This window comes from Ctenopharyngodon idella, chromosome 21, assembly GCF_019924925.1.
Source record: "Ctenopharyngodon idella isolate HZGC_01 chromosome 21, HZGC01, whole genome shotgun sequence".
Classification (NCBI taxonomy): domain Eukaryota; kingdom Metazoa; phylum Chordata; class Actinopteri; order Cypriniformes; family Xenocyprididae; genus Ctenopharyngodon; species Ctenopharyngodon idella.
Genome location: NC_067240.1, coordinates 12,974,271 through 12,995,283, shown reverse-complemented (window position 1 = coordinate 12,995,283; position 21,013 = coordinate 12,974,271). Strand labels below are relative to the sequence as shown.

The following is a 21,013-nucleotide window of genomic DNA, read 5'->3' as shown; positions in this document are numbered from 1 at the left end:
ATGCACGAATCGGTGGGTGGGGCTAAAGAGGCAATGATGTAGATGTAGGCGTTGATTTTCTTCTGCAGAGGTGGTCTTTCTTCCCAATTTTTACGTTATAATGTAACAAAATCCAAAATGAGTTGTTTGGGCAGTTTGGTTTAAATAAAAGCTATTTTTTGACTAGCGAGGAAGTTTTAGGTTCTGAAACTTACAGGATATTTTTTATAGTACATTGACCATATGTCAAAAGATCAAAGAAAATTTGATTTCTCAATTCATGACACCTTTAACTTTTGCATCTGAGACATTTGAACCTCATTGTATTTATTTGACCTTAATTGGCTTAGTTCACTCAAAAAATGAAATTTCTGTCATTAAGTACTCACCCTCATGTCGTTCCAAACCCGTAAGACCACCAACTCAGTATTGGCCGGCTCCTGCGTCAGCATCACATGCATTCGTTGTGCTGCTCATGAGCAGTTTACAACATAAACAGCATATGAGAATGACAGGGTAGAGATGAAATTGTTGAATAAAGTCGATATTTTTGTTTTGTTTTTGCGCAAAAAAAGTATTCTCGTCGCTTCATAATGTTAAGGTTGAACCGCTGTAGTCACATTGACTATTTTAATGATGTCTTTACTACTTTTCTGGACCTTGAATGTGGTAATTTCGTTGCTTTCTATGGGGGATTAAAAAAACTCTTGGATTTTATCAAAAATATCTTAATTTGTGTTCCGAAGATGAACGAAGGTCTTACAGGTGTGGAACGACATGAGGGTGAGTACTTAATGACAGAAATTTCATTTTTTGGGTGAACTGACCCTTTAAGATTATACTCAAGTTGAAGTTACAAAAAGTGAACAGCACTGTACAAAGATGTCAACAGCCTTTTAAGTGATAGTTCACCCAAAAATGAAAATTTTGTCATTATTTACTCACCCTCAAGTAGTTCCAAACCTGTATAAATTTCTTTGTTCTGCTGAACATATATCTGAGATATTTCGAAGAATTTTAGTAACCAAACAGATCTCGCCCCCCATTTACTACCATAGTAGGAAAAATAAATACTATGCTAAGTCAATGAGGGGCGAGATCTGTTTGGCTACTGACATTCTTCCAAATATCTTCCTTTGCGTTCAGCAGAACAAAGAAATTTATACAGGTTTGGAACAGAATGAGGGGGAGTAAATCATGACAGAATTTTCATTTTTGAGTGAACTAACCTTTAATGTGTTTTACATGTTTATGTGACTCAGTTTTGTTTTAGAATCATTTTACACTGGCAAGGGCAAGCTTTTTTTTTAATAAGTCTATTCTTTCCTCTCATACGAGAATTCCTCTGCTATACAGACCAACATCCTTTGCCTGTTTCCTGTAACCATAGAGATAATAAATTCAGCCAATCCCCAGGCAGGACTGCGTGGAATGTTTTCCTGAACTCTCTTTGAATTTCCTTCCACGACAAACGCTCTCTCTAGCAATCTCAGAGCGCAACTCTCAAGTCATTATACTTGTCAGGAATACTTCTATGGAATGCTGTAAAAAAGTAAGTTTTTAATTCTTTTAAATTCTCATTTCCGCACAAATATTTAATTTTCAGTGTTATAAGTTATGCAAACCTCATAAGACTGAATGATTACATTGTGTTGCAAAGTCTGTAGATATAACATAGTAACAGCTCAACTGCCTCACAAATGGCTTCAATATTGGCTCAGCCTCAGCAGCTCTCTGGTGTGCAAGACTCACCGAAGCCTTTGATTAAATTCTATATTAGACCTGAAATCTCCACAGGATGGCCAGCTCACTAGACTGATCTCAGCAGGTTAACCACTTACATATTTCAGTCAGTCACACAAAGGTTCATTCTGTTCCATTGCTGTTTTAATTGAGCACCAGGAGTCGCCGCCAGGCCCTGATCCAATTCCTGGGATTGCAAACGGCGTTCTCCAGAACAGATGTTCAGCGACGGTCGACTGCATTCGCCACTGCCCGGACACTTCTCACAGGTGTGGTTGAGAAACGTATGTGTCTGGAGTGACGGGAGCTATGCCCACTGAAAGTACCGACAGAAACTCGACTGATTTGGCTGATGTCCCTCTCAGGAAGCCATCTTCTGTGAATCAATCAGCTGTCGGCTGTGGGATTTCAACTCTGCCTCATGTTTGCTGGGATTTTGAGCTCGGTTTAGCTGTGCTGTTGATGGCCTTGGCTGGGCTTTTGATCTTGGTATTACTGTATTGGGTGCTCCTGCTGCGCCACAGGCTCCGCGTCGCTCAGGCCGGGAATGCTCTGGAATATTTCGGTTTCTACCACATGGCTCAGTATGATCTAAAAGAGCCCAACCTGCCTGTAGTGACCCCTTCTCTTCCCTCCCCACCTCCACCTGTTCTCCACCTCACTCCTCCACCTCCACCGCCGATGTTGTATGTGCCTCCCCCCTTTATCCACACCACCCCACCCAGCCCTCACCCATCATGTGGAGCCGGCTCGGATGCGGAGGTGTACTCACGGATCGGAGTCTTGCGACCCTCGAGACCCTCCAGTGTGAGTCAGACCCAGGTGATCCTGTTTGAACACTCCGCTCTTTGACAACCTGATGCTTTCAAGTATACAAGCACAGCTGATTTCACTTTGTGTGCTTATTTTTGGACTGTTTTGCAATATTTAAAGTATTAGGTAGATCAGACAATCACCCACTTTCTAAGTACATTCCTGTCTGAATTTGTTATATATTTTCTGTATCATTTTTAAAAATGTTTTACATTTAAAAGCTTTCAAATGTGTTTCCTATGTTAGGAAAAGTAACAGGAAAAGCGGTTTGTTTTGAAACAAACATATTTTTCTTTTTCCTGCATCTGCCTTTGTGATTTCCTTTAAAGGGTGGGATTTCCTGAGGAGACATTCCATTTCTTTGTTCCTCTCTGCCTCTTCGGATTTCAGTGTTCCTTCTCTCTCACTGGCTATGTAAATATCAAATAAATAATTATGAAAATAATTAAGTATTATAAAAATAAATTATAAAGTTAATATGTGACCCTGGACCACAAAACCAGTAATAAGTCGCAGGGGTATATTTGTAGCAATAGCCAACAACACATTGTATGGGTCAGAATTATCGATTTTTCTTTTATGCCAAAAATCATTAAGATATTAAGTAAATATCATGTTCAATGAAGATATTTTGTAAATTTCCTACTGTAACTATATATAAAAATTTATTTTTGTGAGTGGATATGCATTGCTAAGAACTTCATTTGGACAACTTTAAAGTCGATTTTCTCAATATTTAGATTTTTTTTTTGCACCCTCAGATTCCAGATTTTCAAATAGTTGTATCTCGGCCAAATATTGTCCTATCCTAACAAACATAAGAAAGCTTATTTATTCAGCTTTCAGATGATTTTTGGAAGGATTTTGTGGTCCAGGGTCACATATGAATAAATGCACTACTATTCAAAAGTTTAGGGTCGGTAAAAAGTCTCTTATGCTCACCAAGGCTGCATTCATCTGATTAAAAATACAGTAAAACGGAATTATTGTGAAATATTGTTACAATTTAAAATAGATAATAGATGTTTTCTATTGTAATATATTTTAAAATGTAAATAATATTTCACAATAACTCCATTTTACTGTATTTCAGCTTTTACATATATATATATATATATATATATATATATATATATATATATATATATATAAGCTGAATTTTGAGCATCATTACTCCAGTGTCACATGATCCTTCAGAAATCATTCTAATATGTTGATTTAGTGCTCAAGAAACATTTCTTTTGCTGCTTAATATTTATGTGGATACCATGATACATTTTTTTTTTTTCAAAAAACTTTGATGAATACAAATATAATAGAAATATAAATGTTTTGTAATATTATAAATGTCTTTACTGTCATATATATATATATATATATATATATATATATATATAATCAAAATAAATATATGTATATTAATTGCATTTTTATTTTTATTTTATTATACATTTTATGTATATTAATTGCATTTAAATTTTATATTAGGCCTATATAATTATTTATATATATCGTGTAAAACTATAAAGTGAATACTTGTTTCTGAGTTGCAGATGTGTGAATTACAGCACACTGCATCTGTTGCCTTCTCTGAAATGCATATGGCGTTCATGTACAAACATTCTAAGGCCACAAAGTATATCTGAATAATTGATGACTCTCTACCACTTCCCTTTCTGAAAATGTATAATTTAGCATTATAAAACAGCTGCAGGAGGAATATGATAATTGTGGAGCAAAAGTTCACGACCTTTTTATGAACTGAAAACTTGCCATGGATTTTATATTTCACTCAGTAGATTAAAGTGAAATCAAACTTGAATATAACTGGTCTAAATCACATTTTCCATGACATTTAATGTATTCAGATCAATATGAATAAAATGTGGCTGAATTATTGAGTCACAGTTAATGTATTGATGCTCAAAGCACTTGCTGGTCAGATGTTTGGAATATTCTTCCTGTTTAATTGCTGCAGGTCTGCCTGTGTATATAGCATTTCCGATGACTGACATCACAGAATTTACTGGTATTTTGCTGCTTATGTGTGAATCATCTCTTATTGGTAAAAAGCCAGAACGCTGTTGCTTGTGTGAACAGCATATTTGTGTATTTACCTGTAAAGCCATTCTAGTAATCTAGTCATTCTAATAATTGCTGTGTGAAAGGGTTTATGATGAAACAAAGCTGTCCTTCTTGTTTATAAGATTGCTTGGAATAATACTCTAATTTTCAATATCACTGCTGAAAACTTTTTGCTTTTAAACTGCAGAGCATCAAAGATCAGAATATATTTCTCTAAAATGGCATTTCATTGTTTTTTAATCTTATTAAGCAAAAGAAATTTGTCACTTGAAGAGTGAGTTTGGGTGTTTGTCAAAAATAATTTCGACACAGACTTATGGATATCACATCAATTAGGAGTTGGTCAAATTAAGGCTGTTCTGGATTGACTTTGAATATTGAGGTCATTCTTATTTAGGAAACAAGCAAGGATCCGTTCCATCCTTGCAAATATTATATGTGCATGACTGCATGTGTGTATGTGAGTGTCTGTGATTTTACACCAGGCTGCATGTTTGTCCTTTAAAACATGCCAAATTGATAACAGAAGACAAATGAACAATATATTTTTTAGTAGTGAAAATGTAGTGCATTATCAGAGCTGTGGCCATGAAGTTAAAGGGTTAGTTCACCCAAAAATTAAAATAATGTAATTTATTACTCACCCTCATGTCTTTCCACACCCGTAAGACCTTCGTTCATCTTCGGAACACAAATTAAGATATTTTTGATGAAATCCGATGACTCAGTGAGGCCTTTAATGAGAGCAAAGCCACCGAACCTCTCAAGATCCATAAAGCTACTAAAGACATATTTAAAACAGTTCATGTGAGTTCAGTGGTTCTACCTTAATATTACAAAGCGACAAAAATACTTTTTGTGCGGCAAAAAAAAAGAAAAAAAAAGAACGACTTTTCAACAATATCTCATGATGGCTGATTTCAAAACACTGTTTCTGAGCTTTCTGAATCTTTTGTTTCGAATTAGTGATTCGGATCTCCTATCAAATGGCTAAACTGCTGAAATCATGTGACTTTGGTGCTCCGAACCACTGATTCGATTCGTAAAGCTCCGAAGCAGTATTTTGACATCAGACATCACTATATATTGTTGAAAAGGTATTTTGTTTTTTTGGCACACAAAAAGTATTCTCGTTGCTTTATAATATTAAGGTAGAACCACTGTACTCACATGAACTGTTTTAAATATGTTTTTTAGTACCTTTATGGACCTTGAGAGGTTCAGTGACATTGCTGGCAATAGAGGCCTTACTGAGCCATCGGATTTCATCAAAAATATCTCAATTTGTGTTCTGAAGATGAACGAAGGTCTTACGGGTTTGGAACGACATGAAGGTGAGTAATAAATGACATTTTTGGGTGAACTAACCCTTTAATGCTCCAGACGCAAAACAAAAAAACAGTGGCTCCATAAGCAGGAGACATGACTTCAATTCTAGTGTCATCCCACTTTCCCTCACCTTAATTTCCTGTCTTCTCTCAACTGTCTCTTTCATTAAAAATGGCAAAAAGCCCAAAACTAAAACGAAAAAGAACAACAAATTGCAATTTTGTGGAATATTGACTTTCAGAAAAGGTATTCTTTTCCATATATAGTATGTACTTTTTCTTCTGTGCTGATTTTGAATGAAGTGATTTGGAAATATTATCTTTCATATGTCCTTCGACTGAAGTTGAACACTAGCACCTGCCACCTCTGGGAAAGCTTTCATTGACGCACACTCAAGCTACTTATGAACCACAGGACTATTGGATTCTTTGTTGTTTTATTTTTGGTTTGTTTGACAATTGCTTCTAGTGTGCACAACACTCAAGAAGGATGTTTTTTTTTTGTTTTTTTTTGTTTTGTATGTACCAATTTTCCAGGGAATTACGTATGGTTGAGCTGTGTTCTTGAGTTTAAACCTTTGTGTCTTGCCCACTGTGAAGAACGGCCACTCGAGAATCAGCGTTCAGCTGGCTGGATTACATTGGACTTTCCAGAATCTCTTCTTTTGACAGTGCATCTGCCTCTGATTATTGTTTGTTGAAAGACTGAGAAAAATGGAATTAATGTTTCTCAGACAGAGCTCATTGAAAGCCTGATTACGAAATTTCATAGTGTCACTTTTTTTTTTTTTTAAACCTGAATAACTGTTTTCATTTATTTATTTAACACCTACATTTGCTGACATTATATTTTCAACTATGTTATCTCGGCTGAACCCAGATAAAAACAGAAATATCCAGTATTCACTGATTACCACTCAACATATTCATTGGATACTGACACAAAACTACAGTATTTTGGAATATAGCATTGTGGACAAATGGATTTTTGGTATACTAACCCTTTCAGAGCTTGACAGACATAGTAATAGCTTAAAAAAGTTTATTTGTTATCCAATTTTAAACTATTTGTACTGTAGTGAGCTCTTAAGCTATTCTGCCAGAGCTCTAACGCAAAATAGACAATCATGGACCTCAACAATGTTTGTTGAGCGATCAGCAATGTTTCTCTGCAGGGTTCTAGAGGTTTCTCATTGGTAATAAATAGCTGTGGATCCTCAGGTCGCTAAATCATGCCAGCTGTGGGTGTGCACGTGGGCTCTGTGTATTGTCCTAGGCCTTTGATCAGATAATTGCACCTCAGACCCAGAGTTTGAAACATCTGAGTGTCGCTATGGTGACCAGCATCACTGTGTCTGCTCTGTTGAGTGGCTTTTAGTGATTCAAACTGGATGGCAGGGCTGTTGAGCAACTTTTGAGACTTTGATCCTACTGCAGTCCTCCAAAAAAAAATTACCCAGTAGATTGGTTGCTTTAATGGGACACAAATGATTTTAGTAAATGAATGCACAAATCACAGTTTCAGCACTGATTAAAAAAACTGACAATTTTGTTTAAACAAGAATTCATTTGTTGACAAACAGCGGCAACTGGGGACCTGTTAATATAATTCGTTGGCACAATTTGCACTGGCACATTCCTGATCATGTAAAAGCCTTGAGATTTCTGTCATCAAAAGAAAAATGTGCGGTGGAGCATCTTGTTGTGAAAACATTCTTTTATGAAGGGATTTGTTAAGAGGATCTTTTGGCCACTCTATCGCTCCTTTGTATCCATTGTTTCACACAAGGTTTACACTCTGTTCCAAAGGTGATGAAGGCGCAAGTCAGGATTAATGGGTTTTAAAGTGTCTGCATGGCAAAGAGGAAAAGTATAAAGACGCATGTAAATGATGGACTGAGAGTGACACATCAATATACCTGTCTCTAGAGAGAGAGAGAGAAAAAACAGCTGTCAAAGTAGCAAATATTAATAATGCACTTTGAGTAAGTGTCAGCATAGGACACCTCCTGTGATTAGCTTGTTGAAATCCTTGATCTGTGAAATGCTGTCATGTGCCATCAGACACAATGGAAAAAAAACATATAGGTTTATATTCATTCTTTTATATATATATGCACATATGCCTCTCTCCATCCAAATCATTGAACATGTTAATATGTCCATTCATATCAAGCGTTAAAAGTGAGGTTTTTTTTTTTTTTTTTTTGCTATTCCTGATTTAATTTAGCCATTGTTAAAATATAATATTCATCAGTACAAATGTTTATTTTTTAATTATTTAATTCAGTCATTTTGAGCATTGCACAGCATATTATCATGTGATCTCATTCACAAACACATTAGTAGCCTATTTATGATTTTTTGGTCTCTGCATATATTAACATTCAAAAAACAAGGACAAAAACACATAAGACTTCTTTATTTTCACATCATGGACATGATATGTGTTTGTCATTGACATGAAAAACATTTTCAGTACACATTATGTAACCTGATATAATTATAGAATATACATCTGATATATAAAATCAATCAGAGTAAATAATTTATATGTATACTGGTACTAAAAAGGAAGTTTTCAGTGCTGTTAAAATACACCATTCTTTTTCTGAGCAATCAATACTGGTCAAACGCGTTTTCTAACTGAAAATGCAGGATGCTTATGGTCTGCAAAAATGGCATTTAATGATTTTCTTGAACGCGCTCTGAAAGTCTTTATTGAAGTATGCGTAAATTATGGGATTCAAAAGGGAGTTGGAATATCCGAGCCAATTAATAACGTCTTTGAGCCACAAAGGCATATCACAAGATGGACAAAAAGGCATCACGAGCGCTTTGATGAAGAATGGCAGCCAACACAGAATGAAAGTGCCCATTATAATGCCCAGAGTCTTCACTGTCTTGCGCTCGCGCGCCAAAGCGAGCTTCCTCTTCGCCTCGGTGTTCTTTTCGTGTTTGTTCTCGAACAGAGGGACAGAGTTTGGCGTGTTGGGTAGAGGCAGGTTGTTTTTGGAATTGCTGTGAACCTCGATGATCTCCAAAGACTCGCCGTCCTCCGCGTGCTTAATCGCGCCGTTTACGCACGCGGCGGGCTTGGGTTCGACTGCGCTTTTCCAGTTTTTGCCCAACTCTCCGTTCGCGCGCTTAAAAAGCGCAGGCGACACAGTCAAACATTTCACCCTCTTTTTCTCAGGTTTTCGAACGGTTTTGCGAATGCGAAATCTTGCCGCTTTGAATATGCGTCCATACAAGACCAGCATGAGAATCAGGGGGATGTAAAAAGCGCAAAAGGTGGAGTAAATAGTGTACCACGGGTCGTGGCTGATCATGCAAGCTTCAGGATTGGCCATGTCTTCTGCTTTACTCTTGGGCTGAGATTTCATAATCAACATGGGTGGAATTGAAATTGAAAAGCCGACAAACCAGGTAACGGTGATTAAAAGAGCGGCACGTTTTAATGTCCTTTTCTTCATGTAGTCTATAGGGTCGGTGATCGCCCAGTATCTATCCAAAGCTATAGCGCACAGGTGCAGAATGGAAGATGTGCAACATAAAATGTCTAAAGAAATAAAAATATCACAAGTTACCTGTCCAAGTGTCCACTTGTCTAAAACTTGATAAAGAGCCGCCATGGGCAACACAAGCACCGACACCATGAGGTCCGTCACGGCAAGTGATCCGATCAGATAGTTTGCAACATTTTGCAGGGATCTTTCCAAAGCAATAGCCGCCACAACACATGCGTTTCCAAATATGGAACATAGAATGAGCGCGCCGATCAGCAGAGACGTGGAGATCTGATAACTTAGAGGAACCTTCACAGGTAAAGTCACATTGTCGATTTGTTGATCTAAACCACTGTCGTTCTGAAATGAAAAGGACGTGGCGTTGTTTTCTTCCATGTCGCGTAGAGCATAAAATTCGCAGAAGCTTCAGTAAACAGCACTACTCCATTCAGAGGAGCTCACACACTTGAAGGCGATGCCAACCATCAACATTATTACTGACGACTTGTGGCGACGCGGCTCCATTTATATCAGCTGTGGTCCAGACGTCAGTTACCTACGCAGGTGTATCGGGTGGGCTCGACATTCAATATGTGTTTTTCCAGAATTTCTTCCAGTGAGATCCGTCCATCCTCACCATACCTGATTTGTAAAAACAAACTACTGAAGCAATTCCAACAGGTGCTGGCTTTAATAAAACGTGTTAGAAAGGGGTTAATTTCCCAGAAATGTTAAAGGACTGAACTTTTTCTTCAGAAATGAACTTTTTTCTTGAGATACTGACTGTTACTCGTGTTTTGGACTGCAGTCCTCGACACCCGTCGAGATGAAAACTGTATTGCTGCTGCTGCTGCCACCTGCTGTAGCGCGTCTGCTGCTGAGAAAACTGAACGTTTTGGCCCAAACACCTCTAATTCCTCCAGCCCCCCACATGGGTTGACCCCCATGATTCAGACTTGAACACCCCCATAGAAAGTCAAAACTAAATTTGGGGTCTTGAAAGTATATTCTTTGTAAACACTTGTGCAGCGTGCCGCTACACTAATTTTCTGTGTTTGTAAAAGTTTACTCTGCATTATTTGTGCATTCGTGTGGTTTAGGTTGGGGTGTCTTGAATGTTTGAATAAATAAGTGAATGACTATGAATGAGAAATAAAATAATTACCGTGTGACGTACAGTATGTATCTCTGTTCCGGGATGATTTGTCCCTCTGCGGCTTCCGTAGTGAAGGGAGTTGTACTCGGAACAGTACAGCGCCAGTCTTGTTGTTTTTAGCCTTTTAGCCAAACAACTTGAGGTAGTCTTCAAAAATCCCTTCGAAGAAAATGGCTACCTCTCTTGTGGTACGGCATGTTTTTGTACGTACGTGAACCAAATGTTTAACTTAGGCAAAAAAGAAAGTATTTGCATAATAATGATTAGAAAACACCGGCCAGTACAGGAACTATCGCTGTTGATTCTTTATTGAGAAAACTACACTGTTTACATTTTGTATACAAACTGCACGTGAAGTTTTTTGGCATGTTAGATACTAAATACAGCAAATATAATTTCGCTGTACTAATTTTGGTGTTGTTTGTGGCAACGAGATTGTTTTGGCCTATTTTATGGTCAAGCAAAAGTTTTCTAATGTGCAAAAAAGGCATGTTATGCACCGATGACAACAAAGGATATTATATAACAACAATCAACTTTTTTGCATGCATTGTGTTGTATGTGATACTCATCTACCTAAGGATTTGTATAGGGATAAAATATGGTTTTCTGCTTCACATTTCAAACAGAATGAAGAACAGGATAAATCAGAAGATTCAACAAACCTTCGCTGCAGAAAGTGCCGCAGATGTCTAATCGACTCAACCTGCCTCCTTAAGGTGGGTCAATTGTGATCTAAAACTCATAATCTGTTTTTAAAAAGAGGTAAAGGCTTTATATCACAATTTGGGAATGGTTAAAGATCTTCATTTATTGCAAAAAAAGAATAATGATCATTGGTAACATTTGTAAATGACATTGATATAAATTGTTATTACAGGTGGTAACGTCAAGTGAAGCTGCAGCCGCATGCAGTGTGTGGCATTTGAACGTTGAATCTTTGCCAGATTGGATTTTGTCAAGTGTCGGTCAGGTACATTTACATGTATTTGTTTTTAATTTATGCAATTTGGGCTATTGACAGTCATCATCTTTAAAAGGAATTATCTATTCTGATAAAATGTACCCTTCTCACAGGTCAATTGGACTGTTGGGAAATTAAACTGCCAGTACTGTGGAGCTCGCTTAGGAGGCTTTAATTTTGTAAATTGCTCCAAATGCACCTGTGGACATGATACAACTGTACATCTCAGTAAAAGTCGTGTTGATGAGGATCTAAAACCTCTAGTTCTTTTGACAAGACCAGGAAGGACTAGAGAACATACTAGAAGGAGGAAACATGAGGTGGAGTCTCTCCCTCAGACAATAAGCTCAGCTCCCTCTCCTTCCTCAACCCTCAACTTCTCCTGTCCTGTATCTCATGTAGTCTCTGCTGAAACTGAATTTGAGGTTGAGTCAAGTGAAGAACCACAGATTCTTGAGAATGTTGAGAGGGGCACAGATGTTTCTTTAACTTCTGAATTGCCACTACAGCTGTATGATTTTCACGAGAGCTCAGAGGAACGGCATGAGGGTTCTGCTTCCCGGAGTAGAACTTCTCTGGACAGAGCAGTGGATCCCGAGGGCGTCAGACTGATGGAGGAGCCACCCAGAAACATCTTACCCAATGTAGAGCCAAAGCTCTCCAAGAGGGAGAAAAACCGCCTGAAAAGCCTAAGAAGGAAGCAGAGGAAGAAGGAACGCTGGATTCAGAGACAGCAGGAGGCAAAAGATCTGGTGAGATGTTTTAAAATCATGGGTAGTGCCAAAGTCTAACTTGATTTGTTCCTATTGGTCAATTTAACTACTATCTAGCAAGGCTGGGCAATATTCAGAATTTAAGAATGGGCCTTGTTAAATGCATTTGAATCAATACAACTCCCCCAATTGGAATTTATTAAATTGCATTCAAAGAAATTCAATACAGTCGATCATACAAATATTTCATCATCCAAAACAAGTTTTGTGACAAAACATAAATAATTGATTTTGAAAAATAATTCTTTACAGGGTTTCTGTGGGTCTTAGAAAGTCTTTATTTGACCTTTCAGATTTAAAGGCCTTAAAATGTTGTAAATTGGAGCAGAAAATCTTAAATTCAATATCATGGCATTAAATTAGGGCCCTTTGATTTCTGCTACGTGGAAAATGTGGACAGAATTGCAGAATTAAATGGAATGGAATGTCATGGAATTTGTCAAATTTTGGATGAATAAATCAAAAGTAGGTCAGTACACTTAAAGGGATAGTACACCCAAAAATAAAAATTCTGTCATCATTTAATCAGCCTCATGTCATTCCAAACCTGTAAGATTTTCGTTCATGATATAAAGTGATCAAGTCTCTTCAGAAAAATATGGACTGCTCTGCTTGATTCATATGGACTAGTTTTATGATTTCTTTATGAACTTTTTGAAGTGACAAAGTGGTAGTTGCATGGACTGTCAATGGAGGGACAGATATCTCTCAGACTTCATTATGTTCTGAAGAAGAACAAAAATCTTACAGGTTTGGAATAACATGAGGGTGAGTAAATGATGACAGAATTTTCATTTTTGTGTGAATTTACCCTTTAAACATGAATTCTGCATGTCTCTGTGTGAATAATGGCATAGATGCGCAGTCTTCTACACACATACTCTGCTCTGAGAGTCACGTCAGGAGCATTATACTGTTTAATCTGTTAATTGAGAAACTATCATCATATCATATACATACAGAAACTTAAAGGTCTTTATGACAACTCGTTAAAATATAAATTTGGTTTAACTTGAAATAATTGTGACCGAAATATGACTATTGTACAATAGAATGTAACAATAACCTCCAATAGTAAACCTCTGTTGTGCAGCACTTTGACAACAAAAATGAAAGCGTTTATTTAATTCTCATTTTATTAAAAGATAAATTAAAATAATGTTTTATGCCTTCATTTGATAACCAAAAAAAAAAAAAAAAAAAAATCAATTTCTGGGAAAAAAATTCATAGGGCCCTATTATTGTAAACAAATTAATAATTTAAGGTGTTTTTATTCAATTAATTAGACATGCTTTTGATTATAAAATTTAATTAAACCATTAAATTGAAATCCAGAAAAATTAAAATGGGAAACATAGAATTTGTTAAAAGAAATAAAAAATAAAACACAATTTGAGGAAAAATAAAAATGTATTTTTTTGTTAAACTTTTAATAAATTGCTGTTAAACTGTATGTTTCATGATTTCTATAATTTAGACATGCTTTTTGATTAATAAAATTTAATGTAACCAATAAAATGGAGTCCAGAAAAAAGTAAAACTGAATAAACTATAAAATAAAAAAGGTTATTTGCACTGGAAAACAAGACAAAACTACTGAAAAAGAGCATCACTCTTTTGCAGTGTGATCAGAAGGTACAGTAAAAGTTATTTCCATATTCTAGTGTTTGGGAGCAGAGCTATTCAAACTTTCAAATTTTTAAGTGCTGCTAATACACAACTCATTGTGTGCTTCCTAGACATTTACATTTAGAGAACATATTGATGTGTTATGTTTCCTTCAATTTATTTCTTACATATTCTTTAATTGATCTTAAAGAGGTCTTAAATTTACATTCATAAAACCTGCAGAAACACTGCATTTTGAATAATGATCAAGATCTTCAAAGTCGCATGAATTCCGACTGGCTGAGAGAGGGGAAAAAAAAAACGTTTTGAAAGTGTTTTCAGTTATATTCATCTGGTGTTAATATAATTGTGAAGTGGACTTCCCTATTCTCATTCTTATTATAACTATATAAATATATTTACATGTATGCATTTGTCAGACACGTTTATCCAAAGTGATTCACATTGCAAACATTTCATCTGTTCATTCATTCCTTGGGAATCAAACCCATGACCTTGGCATTGCTAGCACCATGCTCTACTGTTTGAGCTACAATAACGTCATAGTTATAATCCTTGGTGTGAGGATTATAACTGACGTTTTTTTTTTTCTTGTAACATCTGAATTACAGTTCTGCATCCTGTTTGCTTCCTCTGTCCTGAATGGTACACAGCTCTAGTTTGTTTAATGTATGAGGTGTCCGATAAGCAAGAAATGAATGTGGGCTATTGAGCTTTGTTGTACTGACAAGAGTTCTGGCAAAATGTCAATAATACATCCGTGGATTAAGACAGGCATAAATCCACATAATAGGCTGCTGCAAGAATCCTGAGGATTTTAAAAAGCCATTCACAGCTGCACATTGCTCTTGCAGCAGGTGTCATTTTATTGGGAGATTTTTTTTTTTTTTTTTTTTTTTTATAGTTTTGATAACCAGTAGGCCAAATCTTTTACATAGAGAATGAATTGAATGTCTGGTTTTTTTTTTTTTTTTTTTTGTTTTTTTTTACATTTTTTATGTTTTGTTACTTCTACCTATCAGGCTATGAAGTGGGACCTAACAGGCAGCGATGATGAAGAGAGAGAGGGGTATACATGTGCCGTGTGTTTAGACATATATTACAGCCCCTACAAGTGCCATCCTTGCAGTCATGTGTTCTGTGAGCCCTGTTTGAGAACTCTGGCCAAGAATCGGCCAAGCAATACCCCGTGTCCCCTCTGTAGGACCCTCATATCCCATGTGCTCTTTCAGGAAGGTGAGTGGAATAGATAAAGTCCATTTTCTCTCTCAGTGCATCTCAACTTTATCTAACCACCATTTTTTTTTTCTTCAGAGCTCAATCAAACTACAAAGACATGTTTCCCAAAAGTATACAGGTCACGACATGAGACCTTTCAGAAGACCAACTATTCGAAATGGCCCCTGCCCAACTGTCCGAAGCGCTTTCGCATCTTTTGGGGTTGGTCATATGTCATTTGCATAAGTATGTCTTCAAGACCCAAGGATCTTTAATTAAAGTTGCCCATTTATTTTCTTTTTCTTTGTTATTTCAGGGTTTCAGAGACACGGAGGCCCTGCCAGTCGCTGGCAGTTTCCCCACAGAGCATTTGGCCTGGATGCGTTGGATTTGGGGGACATGTGGGGTTGGCCATTTGACATTGACTTTGTGATCATCTCTATCTACTCTCTGCACTGGGTGATGGCGTTCATCATCTTCTGTGGCCTCTGCTACTTCCTCCTCATCTAATGAATGGAGGATTAAATCTCACATTGCTGTTGCTGGACAAAAGAATGTTGTTGATAGTGGACATCTCATCAAGTGCCTCATACTTTTATTTCAATGTAGCTTCAAATATGACGAAATATTATTAAGGTGTTTTTCTTCCTGTGTGTTTATTTGTGTTTTAGGTCTTACAGGGTTTGTGCAATTCATAGATATCACGTTTAGCTAATATCATCAGCCTGCTTGACCTGTAAACAGTGTTATAATGCTTTAGAAAACAAAAAAAGCAATGATTCAGGACATAATGCTTAGTCTGTTTGTACAGTTGCCTTTATTTCTGTTGCTATTGGTTGAAACCATTGCTTGTCTAATGCTAGAACCTGGGTTTCTTCCACTAAAAATGAGTTGTACAATAGATTTAATGGCTTCTTTTACACAGTAAAAGGTTTGAGAGCATTTGTTGTTGTTTCAATTCAATCTATGGTAATAAGATTGTAATTTAATTTGGCAATGGCCTATAATGGCAGCCCAGTCTTATCTCAAAGCAAAGTTTGGGGATGTATTTTTTGCTCCTCTTAAATCTTAAGGGAGAACATCATGTTTTCTCCTTTGTTGGAACCAACTCCTAACATTGTAGAAACATTCTTTTGAGGTTTTTAACCATAAACTCGTTCCCAGGATAGTTTTTGTGTGACAACACGTATTGTTCTCCATACATCAACATTTCAAGATGGTTTATGTAACAACATAAGAACTTGCGTACATAATGTTTTCTAATGTCTTTAAAGTTTTTTAACCAAATATTAACGTTTCAGAGAGGGTTTTGATAGACCGCAATCTTTTGATATCAATAAATATATAAGCAGAGATTCCGTATGTTTGAGACGGCGCTTACATATAAATTCGTGAATATCTCCTTTTCCTCATACTAAGAAATTGTGTTTCATTGACGAATTCGTCTATCCACGATAGAAGCCCGCAGCTGTGGAGTTACAGCGGCGCTCGGCCCTCGACAGAGGTGAAGGTGACTCGCCTGTTGGTGCGGGAGATGCAGAGGAAGCGTCGCGGACGCTCGCTCGGCTCCGTCACATCACTCTAATCATCGACGGCAGAGAAACAACAGCCCTCATCCAAGGATCGACCTCACCCTCGAATCGAGGACAGACGGATTAAAGACATTTTCTCAGTGAGGTGGTTTTATTCGTGGATGCGTATGCATGTGTTCTGCACCGAACGGGCGAAAGAACCGCCCCAGATCCGCAGCCAACATTTTTCAAATCGGCAAGTCTTCGATGAGGGATCCGGAGCGCCGGGAGAGCACCGAGAGCACGCGGAGAGCTCAGCGGGCGATGGATGACTGTAGAACGGTGAGCGTACTGTAGAGCAACCGCTGTTACTCTTCTGCGGGTGCTATTTTTGGATAGGCTTTATTGGTGTCTACACATTAAAATTATTATTAATTATATTCAAGTTAATAGGTTTAGAATGTACGGATAATTGCTGTAAGTCCGTATAGCCCATACTACACTTTACCAAAAGCCTATACGGATGTGATGTATTGAAACATGAATAATTATTGGGTTTCTGTTTGTGAATTGATTATAAGATAAATGATTGGTTTTGTTATGATTATTACTCACCGTTTGTGTTTTCATATTGCACCATTGTTTAGAAATTACATTCCTCTCCACAATCCCATGTGTTGCTATGTGGCATAATGGCAGCTAAACTCGTGTTTACCCTGCTGGAAAATCCAGTTAAAGCTGCTAGCTGTGTTTTGGAACATGGCTGGTTTCTCGCTAGTCAAAAATGATCAACCAGCTACCATGATGGGGGTTTGACAAGCTGGTCCAAGATGGTCTACTAACCAAACCAGCTACCAGGTTCCAAAACACAACCAGCAGCTTAATCAGGGTTTTCCATTAGGAACATATACACATTCACTTTCTAAAAATAGACTGAGCAGGATTTGTCTACATTTTTAGACCGTTCAGGAGTTCAACACTCTAGTGGCCCTCCATCGTGAGCAGGTCATCTCCATAGGGGAGAATACAATCGACTGTCCTTCTTTAAGGGCACAGATGCACAAGACTCGCATCAAAGGATGTGCCGTAGCCCAGGCCGCCTATCAAAACCTTGATGCAATCTCTGGGTAAGCCTTGTAGTTTTGAAGATGTGGCTGTAGGATGTCATGAAGCTCAACTGATATGGATTCTGTTTTTCTCTCTGTGCTTGTCTTAGGCCAGAGGATGGTGAAATCCACCCAGAAATATGCAGGTTGTTCATCCAGCTTCAGTGCTGCCTGGAGATGTACATTACAGAAATGCTGAAGTCTATGTGTCTGTTGGGTGTTCTGCAGCTCCATAGGAAAGGTGTTGTGTCAATGACAGCCAGCAGAGGACAGCAGATTCTTTACATAAGCAGACATGAGTACATAAAGCTAATATACTGCATGGCGAAATACTACTGGCAGGCTGAAGGTGGCGGGGATGGCACAATAAATACATAAAACAGCTTATTTGAGAAGTCATTTGGTTTTTATATAAGCAAAATTATGTATAACTAACTTGCACTGTTTTGTTTCACTCAATTCAGGAAATGATGCGTGTCCTGAACCAAATATGGACTGCAGAGTAGACGAAAGCTCTGATGTGCCGATGCTGGAAGATCGTTCATCATCACCTGTAGATTTTCCACAGGAATCTTGGGTCGTGTGCGCAGACATTGAGAACATTGAGAGGTACGAAAAACAAAATGAATGGATTAGGAATAACAGCTTCTTCTCTTTTAGCAGCGTTGGTTTAGGAATAATTTTTCCTATTCATTTTCTCCAATTGGGATTTCTACCAGTTTTGCAGTAAGGAGTTTTAAGCAATCCAACCAACCAGCTCCGGGATGAATCACAACATGACAGACTTATATTTTAAGCAAAAAGTTTTTGAAAAGCTGACTATAATCCTTTGAAGGGAATTAACTATAATCACAATATGTAATAATAAAGAAGAAATACTAAAATTACTGATTTATAATTATTAATTTATGGTGTAAGAATTTTGTTTAACTAAATTTTCACTTTAAATGTGCAGCATTTTTTGAACCATGGTTCAAAGGTTTAGGGTTGGTAAGATTTTTTTAACCTTTTATTTATCAAGGACACATTAAATGGATAAAAAATGACAATAAAGGCATTAATAATAATGTTACAAAATATTTCTAATTCAAATAAATGCTGTTCTTTTGAACTTTCTATTCATCAAAGAATCCTGAAAAAAAAAATATCACAGGTTTCACCTAAATATTAAAGGGTTAGTTCACCCAAAAATGAAAATAATGTCATTTAATACTCACCCTCATGTCGTTCTACACTTGTAAGATCTTCGTTCATCTATTTTGGAACACAAATTGAGACATTTTTGATGAAATCCGATGGCTTAGTGAGGCCTCTATTGCCAGCAATGTCACTGAACCTCTCAAGATCCAGAAAGGTGTTAAAGACATATTTAAAACAGTTCATGTGAGTACAGTGGTTCAACCTTAACATTATAAAGCGACGAGAATACTTTTTGTGCACCAAAAAAAACAAAATAACAACTTTTCAACAATATCTAGTGACGGCCGATTTAAAAACACTGCTTCGAAGCTTTACGAATCTTTTGTTTCAAATCAGTGGTTCGGAGTGCCAAACTCACATGATTTCAGTAAATGAGGCTTCGTTTACGCGAACCGAACCACTGATTCGAAATAAGAGATTCGTAAAACTTCGAAGCAGTGTTTTGAAATCACTAGATATTGTTGAAAAGTCATTATTTTTTTTATTTTTTTTGTTGCACAAAAAGTATTCTCGTCACTTTATAATAAAACCACTGAACTCACATGAACTGTTTTAAATATGTCTTTAGCACCTTTCTGGATCTTGAGAGGTTCAGTGACATTGCTGGCAATAGAGGCCTCACTGAGCCATCGGATTTCATCAAAAATATCTTAATTTGTGTTCCAAAATAGATGAACGAAGATCTTACAGGTGTAGAACGACATGAAGGTGAGTATTAAATGACATTTTTTTTTCATTTTTGGGTGAACTAACCATTTAAGCAGCATATTGTTTTCAATATATTTATAATAATAAGAGGAAATGTTTCTTGTGCAGCACCAAGTCAGCAAATTCAGCTTTGCCATAGCAACTTTTAAATAGTAGTGTATATAAAATGCTTGTGGACAATTTGGGGTATTAGTGGGGTAAAATGGGGTTAAAGCCAAAATGAGGTCTTTAAATACTGTACTAAATATCAATTTGACTGTGATCTCAGATAGTTCATGTACTGTGTTATGATTTTTTTTCCAGTGATATGCGAGAAATGAGAAACCTTCTAAGCAAACTCAGGGAGACCATGCCTTTGCCACTGAAAAATCAAGGTGAGTCTCAAACATTTATCAGTGATTTATTCCAGTACTGTAATGGATTCTTTAAACCTTCTAATCTCAGATAGCTAGAAATGTATTTATTTATTTAATGTTCCACTTTCATGCATGTAGATGACAGCAGTCTGCTAAATCTGACTCCTTATCCACTGGTGAGGCAGAGGAAGAGGCGATTCTCCGGGCTTTGTTGCCTTGTGTCTGGCTGAACCTTCAATACTCTCAAGTCTTCTTTTCTGATCATTGATCAATTAGTGCTTCACTCATCTCCTTTGTGTCTTTGGAACTGTTTCGCTAATGTAACGTGTCCCTGGACAGTGTCAAAACTACTTAATCACTTGTTGGAGGACAGAATTCCCTTGATTCAAAACCCTGCCTGTTGCGTTCTAAAGCAAAATCAATTGTCTATTTTTAGTTACCAAGAGGTTCATTCTTTGTCATGTGCTGTGAAACCATATGATTGTATAAAAAAGCAAGTGAATGAAGTGAAATAATAACATCTGTCTCTGATGTTCTTTTATCATGGTTAGAGTTGTCAGTAAAAGGGCACATTTAGTTATAGTATTGCTGTTTTTCATCTACCTGCTTCTTTTTTTTCTTTTTTCTTTTATATAAATTTAGCCACTGTGCAATGCTTTTAATTTAGTCTTCCATAAAGGGGAAATGTTGTAAAAAATTATATCAGTCATTGTAAGGGCACAAGAGCGCTCTGCACTAAAGCCATTGCTATTTCATTCTAAGCTTGAAACAAATATAACACAATACAATTCACAATGTACATAATACAAATAATTGTAAATAAAACATTGTATTTATTATAATTGATTTTAATGATTTCTTTTTCATTTATCCAATCAAGACATCAGGTTTGTGTGAATGTATATCCTAGTTTTATGAGAGTTTGCAGCATGAT

The 21,013-nt window shown here is 36.8% G+C and overlaps 3 protein-coding genes and 1 long non-coding RNA gene across 6 annotated transcripts; 3 read left to right on the top strand and 1 right to left on the bottom strand.

Annotated features, from left to right (window-relative positions):
- Positions 1 to 1,268: 1,268 nt before the first annotated feature.
- On the top strand, positions 1,269 to 4,776 carry LOC127503721 (uncharacterized). The gene is made up of 2 exons (XR_007927170.1): positions 1,269 to 1,531; positions 1,876 to 4,776. It is a non-coding gene; the product is annotated as an uncharacterized LOC127503721 (long non-coding RNA).
- A 1,109-nt stretch (positions 4,777 to 5,885) lies between these two features.
- htr1ab (5-hydroxytryptamine (serotonin) receptor 1A b) lies at positions 5,886 to 10,654 on the bottom strand. The gene has a single exon (XM_051877771.1). It carries the CDS (start codon positions 9,851 to 9,853, stop codon positions 8,612 to 8,614), a length of 1,242 nt encoding a protein of 413 aa, XP_051733731.1. The 5' UTR covers positions 9,854 to 10,654; the 3' UTR covers positions 5,886 to 8,611.
- An 8-nt stretch (positions 10,655 to 10,662) lies between these two features.
- Positions 10,663 to 16,140, top strand: rnf180b (ring finger protein 180b). Of its 2 annotated transcripts, none has more exons than XM_051877767.1 (7): positions 10,663 to 10,801; positions 11,243 to 11,332; positions 11,494 to 11,586; positions 11,691 to 12,329; positions 15,003 to 15,216; positions 15,295 to 15,420; positions 15,515 to 16,140. In XM_051877767.1, exons 1-7 carry the CDS (start codon positions 10,784 to 10,786, stop codon positions 15,706 to 15,708), a joined length of 1,374 nt encoding a protein of 457 aa, XP_051733727.1. In that variant the 5' UTR covers positions 10,663 to 10,783; the 3' UTR covers positions 15,709 to 16,140. The 2 variants fall into 2 exon arrangements, with proteins under 2 accessions (XP_051733727.1, XP_051733726.1); XM_051877766.1 differs by having other exon boundaries at positions 10,688 to 10,816.
- Positions 16,141 to 16,283: 143 nt separating this feature from the next.
- On the top strand, positions 16,284 to 20,925 carry rgs7bpb (regulator of G protein signaling 7 binding protein b). 2 transcript variants are annotated; one of them, XM_051877789.1, is made up of 6 exons: positions 16,284 to 17,051; positions 17,670 to 17,836; positions 17,926 to 18,056; positions 18,280 to 18,424; positions 20,027 to 20,097; positions 20,218 to 20,925. In XM_051877789.1, exons 1-6 carry the CDS (start codon positions 16,902 to 16,904, stop codon positions 20,307 to 20,309), a joined length of 756 nt encoding a protein of 251 aa, XP_051733749.1. In that variant the 5' UTR covers positions 16,284 to 16,901; the 3' UTR covers positions 20,310 to 20,925. The 2 variants fall into 2 exon arrangements, with proteins under 2 accessions (XP_051733749.1, XP_051733748.1); XM_051877788.1 differs by having other exon boundaries at positions 17,926 to 18,164.
- Positions 20,926 to 21,013: the final 88 nt, after the last annotated feature.

Excerpts from the sequence above, each read along its gene's own strand:
- htr1ab (XM_051877771.1), bottom strand. The coding sequence starts at position 9,853 with ATGGAAGAAAACAACGCCACGTCCTTTTCATTTCAGAACGACAGTGGT.
- rnf180b (XM_051877766.1), top strand. The coding sequence starts at position 10,784 with ATGGCTACCTCTCTTGTGGTACGGCATGTTTTT. Across the intron at positions 11,333-11,493 it reads ACTCAACCTGCCTCCTTAAG|GTGGTAACGTCAAGTGAAGC; the intron begins GTGGGTCAATTG and ends TTGTTATTACAG. Across the intron at positions 15,421-15,514 it reads GCGCTTTCGCATCTTTTGGG|GGTTTCAGAGACACGGAGGC; the intron begins GTTGGTCATATG and ends TTGTTATTTCAG.
- rgs7bpb (XM_051877788.1), top strand. The coding sequence starts at position 16,902 with ATGTGTTCTGCACCGAACGGGCGAAAGAACCGCCCCAGATCCGCAGCC. Across the intron at positions 17,837-17,925 it reads AACCTTGATGCAATCTCTGG|GCCAGAGGATGGTGAAATCC; the intron begins GTAAGCCTTGTA and ends TGCTTGTCTTAG. Across the intron at positions 18,425-20,026 it reads GACATTGAGAACATTGAGAG|TGATATGCGAGAAATGAGAA; the intron begins GTACGAAAAACA and ends TTTTTTTTCCAG.